This window comes from Mchenga conophoros, linkage group LG10, assembly GCF_057382185.1.
Source record: "Mchenga conophoros isolate Kocher_MC1m ecotype Shallow Benthic linkage group LG10, M_conophoros_male_GT1.1, whole genome shotgun sequence".
NCBI lineage: Eukaryota > Metazoa > Chordata > Actinopteri > Cichliformes > Cichlidae > Mchenga > Mchenga conophoros.
This window is the reverse complement of record NC_140535.1, coordinates 21,917,954-21,930,338: the sequence shown is the minus strand read 5'-3', so window position 1 is coordinate 21,930,338 and position 12,385 is coordinate 21,917,954. Positions and strand designations below refer to the sequence as shown.

The 12,385-nt window shown below is 44.1% G+C and overlaps 1 protein-coding gene across 6 annotated transcripts in view; it reads left to right on the top strand.

Moving 5' to 3' along the window:
- Nucleotides 1-101: 101 nt before the first annotated feature.
- mntb (MAX network transcriptional repressor b) overlaps nt 102-12,385 on the top strand; it is a 22,630-nt gene continuing 10,346 nt past the window's right edge. The window contains exons 1-6 of one of the 6 annotated variants that reach the window (XM_085289332.1): nt 102-193; nt 480-619; nt 1,172-1,208; nt 6,990-7,560; nt 7,656-7,697; nt 7,996-8,107. In XM_085289332.1, coding sequence (XP_085145458.1) covers nt 7,193-7,560; nt 7,656-7,697; nt 7,996-8,107 — 522 coding nt within the window. In that variant the 5' untranslated portion in view covers nt 102-193; nt 480-619; nt 1,172-1,208; nt 6,990-7,192. Of the gene's footprint in view, nt 194-479; nt 620-1,171; nt 1,209-2,684; nt 3,040-6,989; nt 7,561-7,655; nt 7,698-7,995; nt 8,108-12,385 lie in introns of those variants that run through there. The other 5 variants (XM_085289333.1, XM_085289330.1, XM_085289334.1 and 2 more) reach the window with 5 other exon arrangements.

Genomic DNA, 12,385 nt, shown 5'->3' with positions numbered 1-12,385 from the left:
GGCACCTCAGCCTACTTCTGTGCTCTCTCACACACACCTGCTCACTCACCCACACAGCAATTACTCTTCCTCTGCGCCTCCTGGTATCCTAGCAACAGTTGCCTGGATGGCAAGAGCAAACCACCACACCTTGCTCTGTCCTGCAGACCTGTGAGGGTACTCAAATACTGCTAGCTATAGAGGACTGCAAAGGGTAGGTGCAAATGCCAAAATGGGGATTGATCACTGCACGAGTTCGTGCAGTGATTGTGTCTTCGTGGGATTTAATGAAAGAATAATGAAACCTGTCTCAGTCTGAAACTGGCGTTTCTCAAAAGAGGCACTGGAGTAGAAACACTGGCCTACATCCGCCCCACCACCTCTCTCTCATATATGGCTTTTGCCCGCTTTCTCCCTCGTGCAAGCTGAATACTTCATGAGATGGTTAGAAGAAGGGAGACGGGGGAGAAGGCTCACTTTCTCATTTATATTGCTTCTAGGTCACCCATTTCTACATAGTTCTGTAACGAGACTTGATATGGATTCATGGCACAGACAGAGACAGTGAGCTGCAGGGAGCTGTGAGCCAGCATCGATTTAAATAAGCTGGCATGATAAGAAAGTGCGGAGAGGTTTCAAGGTCAGTGTACAACACAGACACGTCAGATGCTGCAGTATTGATTCAACCACGGAGAAATAAACTGCATTTGTCTGCATTTGAAGATCTCCGCACTCGTGTAATTTATAGGTTTCTGTGTCAGCTCAGTGTAGCTTAGATGAATCCCCTTTTAGTTTACGTGACCGGTGTTATAATCCCTGCAATGCCCGGTGAGAGCGTTCGGGAAAGCTTCAGAAATGGATATGTTACAGGATGTGGCGCCCTCTGGTGGTAGCATACACGAGGAGGCGAAAACTGCTGCCTCCCAGCACTTTGCAGCAGCAAGTAAGCAGGGGACACATAAATGTAATGGAAAACGGAAATAGAATAACTTTTAAAGGTTGTTTTTGTCTTCACAACGACAACAACAACAAAAAGCTATAAATAAAGTTTCAGATTAAACTTAACGCTTCAGGTGATCAGCATTAACTGACGACATAATGTAATTTTCTAAGATGCTTGCCAGATAGAAGTTTAAATTTCTATCATATGAGTAATTTTTCTTCCCCTATGTTGCTTCCTTTTGGTCTCCAGTCTGTAGATCCAGGAATGATGCAACACTTCTAACTGGGTCAGCCTGTGCCTTCCTCGCATCCCTCCCGCCTTCCCCACCATCGCTTCAAGTCACCCCTCCTCTTCTTCCTCCTCCTTTCCTCCCACCCCTCTATATGCAAACACTCCTATAGTTTTTTTCACCATGCAGCTCATGTGCTGAGGCCTCTTGTCTCACTCTCGCCCCCAGCCCCCTCCTTTTTTTCTGCCTGATTCATTTTCTCCCGTCCATGCATGCTGTCATAGTGTCTCAGCCTGTTGCTAAATGACTCCCATCGCGCACGCGCACACACACACACACACACACACACACACACACACACACACACACACACACACACACACACACACACACACACACAGTCACTTTACGCTGGCTAGTTGTTATTGTGGTTTTCCCACACAAACCTGACTCTTAACCGTGTGGATCGTAATGGTGTCAGTAGGTTTGTATGTACAGGAAGGGCACATTGCGTGGCAATGGGAGCTCTAAATGTATTTCTGAGCTGCTCTTCAGATTGGCTGACACTCTCAGACCTCGGTGCGGTGGAGAATATATATGACTGAGCAGTGTCCAATCAATGATTGTTACCATGCAGCCACATACTCTACATATGTGCATCCATACACAGCATACATTCATAAATATCGCTGTAACTGTAATATATTTCAAGCACTATAACTCTATTAATCGGTCCCCTGAGAGAAACACACTGCATGAACCTTAAAGGATACATTATAGAACAAAAGACATGGCCATAAATCTATTATACCAAAGGGCAGGAGCATGTAGCTACAGAGAGGGAACATCCCCTTTCTTTATTCCAGTGTGTGGCACAGAAACAGCGTGGATGAGACTTTAAAAAAAAGTGAGGTAAATGGCAGAAAGGAAATATAATTTACTGTAAAATAGGTTTTATGGGAAAATAATTGCAACTACTTGTATGTTTTTTAAAAAAATAATAATTAAGTAATATTTTGTACATCACAGTACATTGTGGTCAGCTGCTTCTCCTCGGATAAGTCCCGCCCCCTGGTGATTTGACTGACAGCTCTGATCCGAAGACGAAAGGGTGGCCAGTCACGCTCTCGCCATGCAAATGAGCTGCGCTCGGGCCGGGCGGGTGCCCATGTGGACCAGCACCATGCCTTGTTGTTCTGAGTGCTGATTGGCTGGCTGGCGCCTGATCGGGCTTCATGCGCTGCGGGCCAGCGGCGGAAAGAAAAACATGGAGGGACGTTTACGGCTACGGGGGTTTCCTTTCTCGAATCCCGCGGGGATAACGCCACTACACGAGGAGACCCTTTGTTCGCGGAGCTTGTAATTCAACTTCATGCCATTAGGAATGTTAATAAATGAACAATGGAAGGTGCTAACAAGCTGGTAAATTAGAGAGCGGAGGAATGGGGAGTGCTTCGGTCGCCGGATTTTGTGGGTGGCCATAGTAACAGGGCGGGGCAGTAATCCGGGAGGGGCGGGTCCTAACGAGAACACGACTCGCCTTGTTGTGTGTATTCCCGTGCTCGCATCGCCATCTTGTTGCCATCCTATTTTTTTACGTATGCGAGGATCTACTTTCCGTTCGGCCGGATTAAAAATCGCCCGTGTGCTTTCAGGAGAAACCCAAGGGACGAAAGGTTTGGGAGGGCTGGTGTGAACCGTGCATACGACGCTTACTACTGGGACGCTACTTACCTCCCTCCCCCCTCCCTCGGTCTTTTTCCTCCTTCCGTCCCGGGCTACCGGGTCTCCTGCCGTGAGGTTTTACGCGCAATGAGCATCGATACGCTTCTGGAGGCGGCCAGGTATCTGGAATGGCAAGCCCAGCAGCAACAACAGACCACACGTGGTGAGTTGAACAGCAGACCAGGGGGTTCGTGCTCAACGTGCAGGGCAGTGTACAGTGTGTGTGTTTAATACCATACTCCCTTTTGAGGAACCGACACCCGTTACTACCAGCGGGTTGCATTTGTAATCGATCCGCCTATGAGGCGTTTGTTTGGGTTCCTGTCAAAAACATAAAAATAAAATAAATAAGAAGGATTCACAGAAAACTACCACCAAACCCCAGGTGCTTACTTATTGCACAGCCTCCCCCGCATTAATGCGGAAACGACTAAAGTTGTTTTTTCGAACAACTTTGCGCGCTCTCGGGAGTGTGTGTGTCAGTCATAGTTTCACCACTCCAGTGACTCACCGTACGCGAGCGCGTGTGTGTGGGTGAGAGGCAGGAACAGGAGACTTTGTGTGACTAACCATGGTCCATTTATAAATTGTGTGATTGTCATATAAGTCCTTAATGTGTGTGTTCAGCTCATACACGCGCTGTAACTGTGTAATACCCCCGTGCGCTTTTGGAAATCTGTAAAATCGGCAGTGAAACGGTTTATTATAATTTTATTTTTTCATATTTTTCCAATGAAAAATTTCCCCTGGATCAGTTTGCCCCAGTTTTTGTCCGTCGAGCGCCGGCAGGGCGGTGGCGAGCTGAGGCTGCTCTTTACATAATACCCTGACATTGCTCAGCTATCTTATGACACTCACTTGGGCGGGCCCTCGCGCGCTAACCCCGGCCCTCATTTGTATATCAGTGCTCGAACTTATGCATATTGGCTCGTGCACCTCCGATTAGTTGTCAATCGACGTAAAGATCACTCACTGAACTGGATGAAGGGGGTTGGGGGTGTAGAGGGTGGGGGAGGCTGCCTTTTTGTGTTTCTCCCGTCAGATGACGTGTCAGGCAAACCAGCCCCCCGCTCCCCTTCCCCCTCTCGGCGTGCTTCACCCTACCGCGTGCTAGGGCCCGCCCACAGCTACCACGTGCACACCCCCTCCTATCCCCCCCCCCCAATATACAAACTTACGCGCATGCACACACACCCTCCTCGTCCCCGCCCTTCCCATTCAGTCTGCTGACAGTGGCGGGTCAAAGAGAGAAAAAGGGGGTAAGTAGGGCAGCTCACCGCCCTTCTCCTCGGCCCAGCCTCAATGCAGAAGTTATGTAATTTACGTTTGCGTGCGACGTAAATTATAATAATTTACATAATAATAATACTGTTGTTATTATTAATATAATAATAACAATAACAACGAATAATGTAATTAAGTGCTTTTTAAACTGTTTTGCATTAGTATTATTATGCCTGTAACAGAGGGATTTCCATTTTCCGAGTTACAGTGTGATTTTACAATGTGAACTTAGAAAAAAAGCCTCTCTTTCACTTTCAGTCTTTGTCATCACATAGCAGCTATGTGAAAGCAATCATGATGATAAACACCATCTCTATGTTATATATAGAGTATACTGTACTGAAAAACATTTTGTTACTTTAGTTTTTAGTTTTAATTATTATATTATTGATATGTAATTTTTTAATGCAAAATTTGGCTTTTTTGTTTCAGAAGCTGTCTAAAAACTTGAAAATGTTCAAACTGCGACTATGCATGTTCATTTCTATGTGATATGTTGAGGGGCTGGAGCCTAAATAAGCTTACACTGGATTAAAAGCGATATGTAGTAGGTACTTTATTAAATCCATAAGTTAGGAGATCCCTGTTATTTTATCCAGAATTCTAACAAATTAGCTGAAATAAAGCTCAATAAGATGCACAAAATAAATGAGCTATTAATATATATAATGAGTAAAGTGACTAAAGATGCAAATAAACAAACATTTAAATACAAATTTTTCTGTGTTCACATGTGACACCACTATGCAATATGCTTTAATATTTTTACGTTCAAAATATTACAAATTTGTTAGAGTTTAATTTTTTAACATTGACTAATCAACAGTTGATTTAGTGATTTTTGCATCAAAGGAAGGACAGCCTGTGCTGTTCAGAAGGAGTTGGAGGATGATTTCTCAGTATATAGATAACTTGATTATAACTCTGTGGGAGCTCTCGCAACATTGTTGTTATCAAATCCTATTGTTCAAAGGAATATATTCTTCCAGAAGTGATTAGAAATATGTCTGTGGTCGTGATCGTATCATTGACTACGCAGGCGTTTTGCCCGGGTTGCGTCATCGGGAGTTTTTATTCTCACGCAGAGAGGAAACGAAAGTGTTACTTAACGCACAGCTAGGCATCTTGGCATGTGCTGTATCTGTTTTGTTGGAGGTGGCTGGGATGTGTGTTGGCGTTGTGCAGGTTTGAGGAATCCCTGGGATCTTCTAATGCTGCTGTTTCCATGGTGACTGAGGGCTTTCCACATTACTTTCTAGTCTGCCTGCTACAGTATGCAGTAACTACTCACTCATATCATCACTCACTGTGTGTATGTGTGTGTGTTTCTTTGCCTCTGCATAATGATGTCTTTGCCTTTGTTTGCAGCACAACAGTGCTTCATTTGTATGTTGTCATGCTGCCAGCTCTAGTTATCCCAGCCGAATGGCTCCTTCACAACAGTCCTCAACTCTTGGTCAGACGCCCTGACGCAGCCCAGTGCGAGAGGCTCTCTCAGTGCTGGACCGGTCCAATCACAGGGCAGACTGAGGGGTGTTCTCTCCAGTGAGGCAACCGATTCAGAGACAGTTAATGTGGTTATTTGCCCCTCCTCACTGTCTCATTCTCTGATGACATCATTCTTTGTACGTGTTTGTGTGCAGGAAGTGTTGGTGTGCATGATACAGACAAAGTGAAATCCATCATGACAGATTCGGTAGCGTAGCAGTGAAGCTGCTAAGAGGACCTGTAGGGAACATAGGTCATATGTTGGTTGATAAATTACAAGTGATTAATGAAATCAGAATTTATGAAGAGTGCTTTCTGCATTTAGCACAGATCACTTTTTTCCAGATTTTGGGAATAAAATTGGCTTTTCATCAAAGGAAACTCACCAGGGCTGTGATAAAAATGTAGCAGGGGGTTAATTTACTCAGGCATTCAATACATTTCTTTTTTCAAATGGCCAGAAATGAGAGGAAAATGCAATACCTCCTTTTCTGTCCGACACCCCAGACTCAACATCTTAATTGTATGTGAACCAGTAGTGATAAGGAGCATACCCCTCCCACCCCACAGAGGTGCATTATGCGCTAGGAGACCACTGCAGATGTGGTGTCCTAGCGCGTTTCAGATATGATAAATGTCTGACATAGGTGAACATTAAACAGATTTTGTCCTGCCAGATCCTTGCTACACAGTCAGTGTGACGTCTGATTGTGTTGCAATCCACAGTGAGTGAGTGGGCGTAGTGTGTCCTGCCTCCTGCATGCTCTATTCAGACAGCACCCTCGCCTAAACCAAACGAAGTATTTCCAGTATTGAGAACCAATCTGATGTGGACTATTTTGTGTTGTGTGCTACGTTTGGACAATGACGCAGCCTGTTAATGAGTAAAAGGTGCAGAAATACTGTGTGAAAACTAGTTTTAACTACTGAAAGGCCAGTCTTGCCAGATTATCATATACATCACATTCCTGCTTGTCTCCTTGCATACTACTGTTGTCACGCTGATTCTGAAATCCTGGGCTGATGTTATAAAAGCTTGGCTCATAGTCGGCACTGATGGCTGCATTTTATTCTGTTTGATTGTTTTATTTTTATAGTTATTTGCTCTTCTTTTGTGCCAGAGAATCTTTATTATATCAAGTAACTAAAGGTCTTTTCAGCTCTTTATCACACTGTCTTTGAACAGAGAACAGATGCATTTCAGTTGCTGACATCAGTAATTGTAGACGACAGTCAACAAGACTGTTATCAGCCAATAGTGATAGTCATCCATCCTTGTTCTTCTTACTTGTTTGATGTTAATCCTTATTTAACTTTAACTTACTTCTTTTCCTCCTTTAGAAGAAGAGCAACTTGAAGACAAGGAGCTCATCAGAAGGGAGGCGGAGTCAAAGCATGTGGAACTTGTGGCTTCACCATCTCAGCCAGTAGGAGCCAATCATGTCACCTGGGGTGATGAAACTCACCGTCAACAGCCGCATCACCTTCCTGTCCCACCGCCCCCGTCTCTACCTACTCGTCAACTCCCCATTGCAGTCATCCCAATGGTGCCGGTTGTCACCGCGACAACTTCAGTCCCGCCCCTTCCGCTCAAAACGCCAATTGCTGCTGCAGCAGCGACGCTCAACAGCTCCCCGCCAGTCAAGAACTCTTCCTCCCCTCCACCTCAGCCAGCGACTCGTCAACTGTTGTGCTCCCCTCAGATCAAAGTGGAACCCAGTGAGCAGCTGATAGATGTAAAGCCTGGAGCATCACAGCTTCAGGTTCAGATCAAGTACCCGGCCCCCATCAGCACTAATGGCTCCCAACACGCACTGGTTCCTCATCAGGCCCCACTCACACCTCAGCCACAGCCTAACGGGATGACCATGGAGGAAATGAAGGGAATGGAAGGGAAGAGGAGACCAGGAGGGTGAGTTTGTTTGTGTGTGTCTGTCTGTGTGTGTGTGTTAAATAAGGTATAAAGAGTGATCGGCTTATGGTTGATTATTTATTTTGCCTTTCCAGGGCGGGGACCAGAGAGGTGCACAATAAACTGGAGAAGAACAGGTTAGTCAAAATGATGGTAACCCCTCTCATGTTGAAAGAAATTGAGGAAAACTTGCCTTCCACATACACACATTTTCTGGGTGTTTTTCATGAAAGCATTTAACGAGGGCAAAGGTCACGGCAGTTCCTGAACTAATATAAATCCATGAAATCCTTCATCAAAAATGCAAAATTGGAGGTTTGAAATTTGTTGGTAAAAATCCCACGCAAAGAATCGACCGTCTTAAAAATGGTGAATATTCACAGTTGAGCAAAGACTACCATATGAAGTTCGACTCTTACATTTCTGCCTCTTCAGGCGAGCGCACCTGAAGGAGTGTTTTGAGACACTGAAGAAAAATGTTCCGAACATTGATGAGAAGAAAACGTCCAACCTCAGTGTTCTCCGCAGCGCTTTGCGTTACATACAGGTAAGGACAGTTTCAGCTTTCCCCAGCAAGCTCTTCATGTTACTTTGTCAGGACTTCAATTAACTGGTTGAGCTCTGGGGACCTCATAGGTCATAGGTCCAGTGTTATTGGTGTGGTTAGTCTCTTGTGACGGTGATACAGTGTCTGCTACATGCTTGTGAATCAGTCAGTATAATGTAATACTTGGAGGCTTCTTTGTTTCCAAGACCTTGGTCTATACAGTGGTAACCAGTTGTTCCAACACTGCCCTGTAGTCATGTAGGGATAGAAAAGAAACGGGCTGAACTAAATTGGTGGTTTTCAAAGTTTTTGTTCCAAGTCACATCAGAGGGGAAACTAAAAGTTCAAGGCACACCTTTATCCATGGATGTCTCCTTTAGATTGTCTTGTTAGATGAAGGGACTTCATCTAAAGCTCATTTGTGGCAACTGGACCTCGATTGATGCCTGCAGTTTTTTATGTAACAGTGTTACAACTTTATTAACATATTTCTTGCCTCAATCACCTTTGCAGACACTTTGGTTCAGCTCAAGCACTCTTCTACTGTAGGCCAAGTTTCTCTCAGAAACATGCTTTCCTCCATTAGCCACTAGTACCTTCTCAGCTTGCCTCAACACAGCTTGACTCGACTTGACTCTGTTTCAATCGGTTTCCATTACAACTGAGTACCACCTAATGTGCGTGGGGTCGTTATAGCAACATGGCCGAAAGTCCCGTGATGTCATTTGTATGCCACAGGAACGCCACAACAAAGGAGGACGTCGAGGCGATGATATAACTGCTGCTCAGTATGTGGCTTTTTGTCAAACCCAGTGGCCATGGTGTTGTTTTTTTCTGTAGCCATTTCTGTCGCTCCGAGGTTTTTAAAAAAATGGGGGTTTTGAGCATATCCTTTTTGTGAAGGAGACGCTCTTGTCACTCATCGAGTGATGCCACTGTCTAGCCAGTCAGGGACGTGCAGTCTGTTAATGTCATATTTTCGGATTACCTCAGATTGCTTGGATCCTCAACCGAGTAGGGACTAAAAAATACCTGGTACCAGCTAAAGGACACAAGCCTAAAAACCGAGTCGAGCTGTGCCAAGCTGACCCAAGTAGGTACTAATGGAAAAGAGCTACAAGTCTTTTTTTAGCCTGGTTTGGCACAGTGTTAACTAGGGCTGCCACAAACGATTATTTTGATAGTCGACTAGACACTGATTATTTTTGCGATTAGTCGACTAATCAGATCATCATCCATTGAACGTAAAGCGTACAGCTTATTGCACCAGCAGCATCTGCTCTTATATAACTATCATTAGCTTACAGCTTTAAGTGTTTAAGGTATGTGCTAACTAAAAATAAAGACAAGATGATAGTTTATTAAATTGTAATGAAATTTGCAGATTGTTTCGGTGAAGTTTAATAAACTCCTTGCTATCTAAAATATAACAGGACACCGGAGTATATTCTCCAGCATCTCACACTTCTGATAACCAGCTGTCTGCTTGACGTTTATTCAGCTGTGTAAAATCTATAACTTTAATCTCAGACAAACCGATTTACTCAGGAACAAAAAAAATACAAAAAAAAAAAAAGCCAAACAATAACATTTTTAAGTTATCTAAGTGACTTATATAACATGTTTAACCTGAGTAGCGAAAGCCGGCGGTGACGCCGGGAGTCCGGTGTTCTCACGGGCTCTAGTGAGCCATGCCCCCGGCTAGCTATCGAGCTAGCCGGGGCCGTTTTCTGAGACGTCGGAGCGCTTTTGAAAGTATGCGGTGTCTTGATAAACTGAGCAGATATTTGAAGTTTACACAGCTACATTCTCGCCTGAAAATATGTTAAACGTTTAACTAGCTGCCGCCATTGTTGGAAACTGAGCTGGGCTGCGCTATGAATTCTGGGACAGAGCTGCTTCTTTAACGGCAGCTGGCATCCTTGTACATGCAGTGCTGCCATCTTCTGTTTCAGTCTGTTATTACACTCTTAAATCCTACTACTTATTCCTGCGTCTTTTGTGATCTTACAAAGCTTCAAATGACGCGTCGACTATTAAATCAGTCGTCGTCGATTTTGATAGTCGACGTAATCGTGACTAGTCGACTAATCGTGGCAGCCCTAGTGTTAACACCTGGCACTTTCTCTGACAGATGGCGTTCTTGGGCTCAGGGTTTTTCCTTTTCCAGTTCAGCTGAAGTAACACGGGTTGCTGTCTCCAGACTGTTCACTGACAGTTAGTTTTTTCTAATTTGCAGTGGCCAATTTGCACTGTTTGTTAGTTACACAAGAACATCACTCGTATTACTCTCCTCCTCTCAGTCAGGGCCTTTGGTGTGTCTTCTTCTAATTCCCTTCATTCAGCAACTGAATTAACTTATTTTTATGCTTTAAACTAAAAACTACTGGTACAACAACTCAACATTTCACTCTTAACTTTTCGTGTATATTGCAGTAATAATGTAAGGCTGTCACAAAGTCCCACAGCACACCTGGACTTGCATCACATCACAGCAAATCTTGTGGGAACTACATAACATGAAAGGATAAAATGGCAACTTTTTTTTGTTAGAAGATCTAACGTTGCACATCGAGGCAGGAGGCTGATGGTACTTGGGTGAAGGGACGACTGTATAGCCCCAAGAGGGAAGTTTTCGGTCTGCAAAAGTAGACAAATGAGGACTTTTGTACTTTTTTTTTTTTTAGCAGAAATAGATGTCAGGCTGGAGCTGCTGTCTATGTAGGGGGTTACTTTATTGCAGTGTAAGCTTTAAGATTTTGAGTCCAATGAAATACGCAGCGGAAAGTCAGTGGAAGGAGCTAAATTAGGGCGTGAGATGAGGGAATTTATTCAAAACAAGATGACTGCAAGTTCATGGGCTGCTCTCCAGGGAGCAGAGCGCAGAGGGATTTCAGGCCATCTTTAAGATGATGATGGTTGTTAGGCAGAGCCTAGCTGCGTTTGAGGAAACACAAACAGCACATATTAGATACACGTTTCTTGCTTTAGAGGTAATATACAGTGAAAAGCGGGTTGTTAGTATGGGTGAAAGGTGAGTCAGTATGTCTGTAGTCTAACCTTTCATGTGTGCCCTGTTTGTACAGCAGTGTTTAACCTCACTGCACACACAGTTTGCAACCTTTCACCTCCAGTTTAACTTGTCTCGATATTCTGGCAGTAGTTATACTGATGGGAAGAAGAAGTTGCATAAACTTTGTTGTTGTTTTTTTATTATTATTTTAATTGCAGAACTATTTGAAAGACCATCCCTCTAGGTGATCGTGTAACATTCAGTGACTTTAAAATCATTTAGCCATATCAGTATATTTGAGGGGGTGTGCACAAACAGAAAAACATTAAGTATCGGCTGCTTTTTATCCGTTTTGCAGGATTATAAATGAGATATTTTAGGATTTGGGGCTATTTGTCAGACACAGCAAGACATTTGAAGTTTTGTGGAGAAGCAGAGTAATCATTAGCTTTACAGACACACGGCTAGTGTATGTCAGCGTTGCTTGCAGTATTTTCCCCAGCCCACACTGTACTGCGGAGCTGGTTGGGTAATATCTTAGAGGGATGCTTTTCCTTTATCACACTATGTTGAGGCTGATGAATTGCTTCACTTTTCCTCTGTTTTCCTTTGATGGTTTCATTGTGGCATACTCTCCTCTGATTTATAATATTTGCTGGCTTTATTGTAGGTGAATGACTGCGTTTAGATGCGTACAAACACCCGGTCTTCTCTTTTTTTTTCTTTCTCCATGAAGCATAAAAAGCCTGATTATTTATATCCCTCCGTGCACGCTCATAACAGTTTTCAATTTTCTGATCGTCTGCCTGCAGGCGAGTCGTGATTTCATCTCAGCTTCGATGGTCTGAGCCAAAAACAGAAACTGGAGATGGTGTTTTAGTACTCCGGGTAGCACATCCAGGTTTCTCAAATGATTGATGATGGTGTTTCCATGCACAGCGATCATAATCAGGACCTTAATGCACATTCGTCCTTTTCTCTTCTCACCTCTCCCCATGTGAACCTGCAAACCTCTTCCCCCTCCTTCTCGCGGAGCCATGTGAGACCTGAGCACATGGCTAGCGCAAGGCCGATGATGTCACCACAGCTCACCCACTCCAGTAGCTTTGCATCCCTAGATTGCAGAGAGAAGGAGATGGGCAGTGATGGGCTCAGTGTTTACGCTAATGTAGCGGCGCATGCACTTATATCAGCTCTTCTTTGTCCCAGCCTTTTCTTATCCACATCTGTGTCCGTCTCGTCCTGTGTCACCCCGCTGTCTCTTG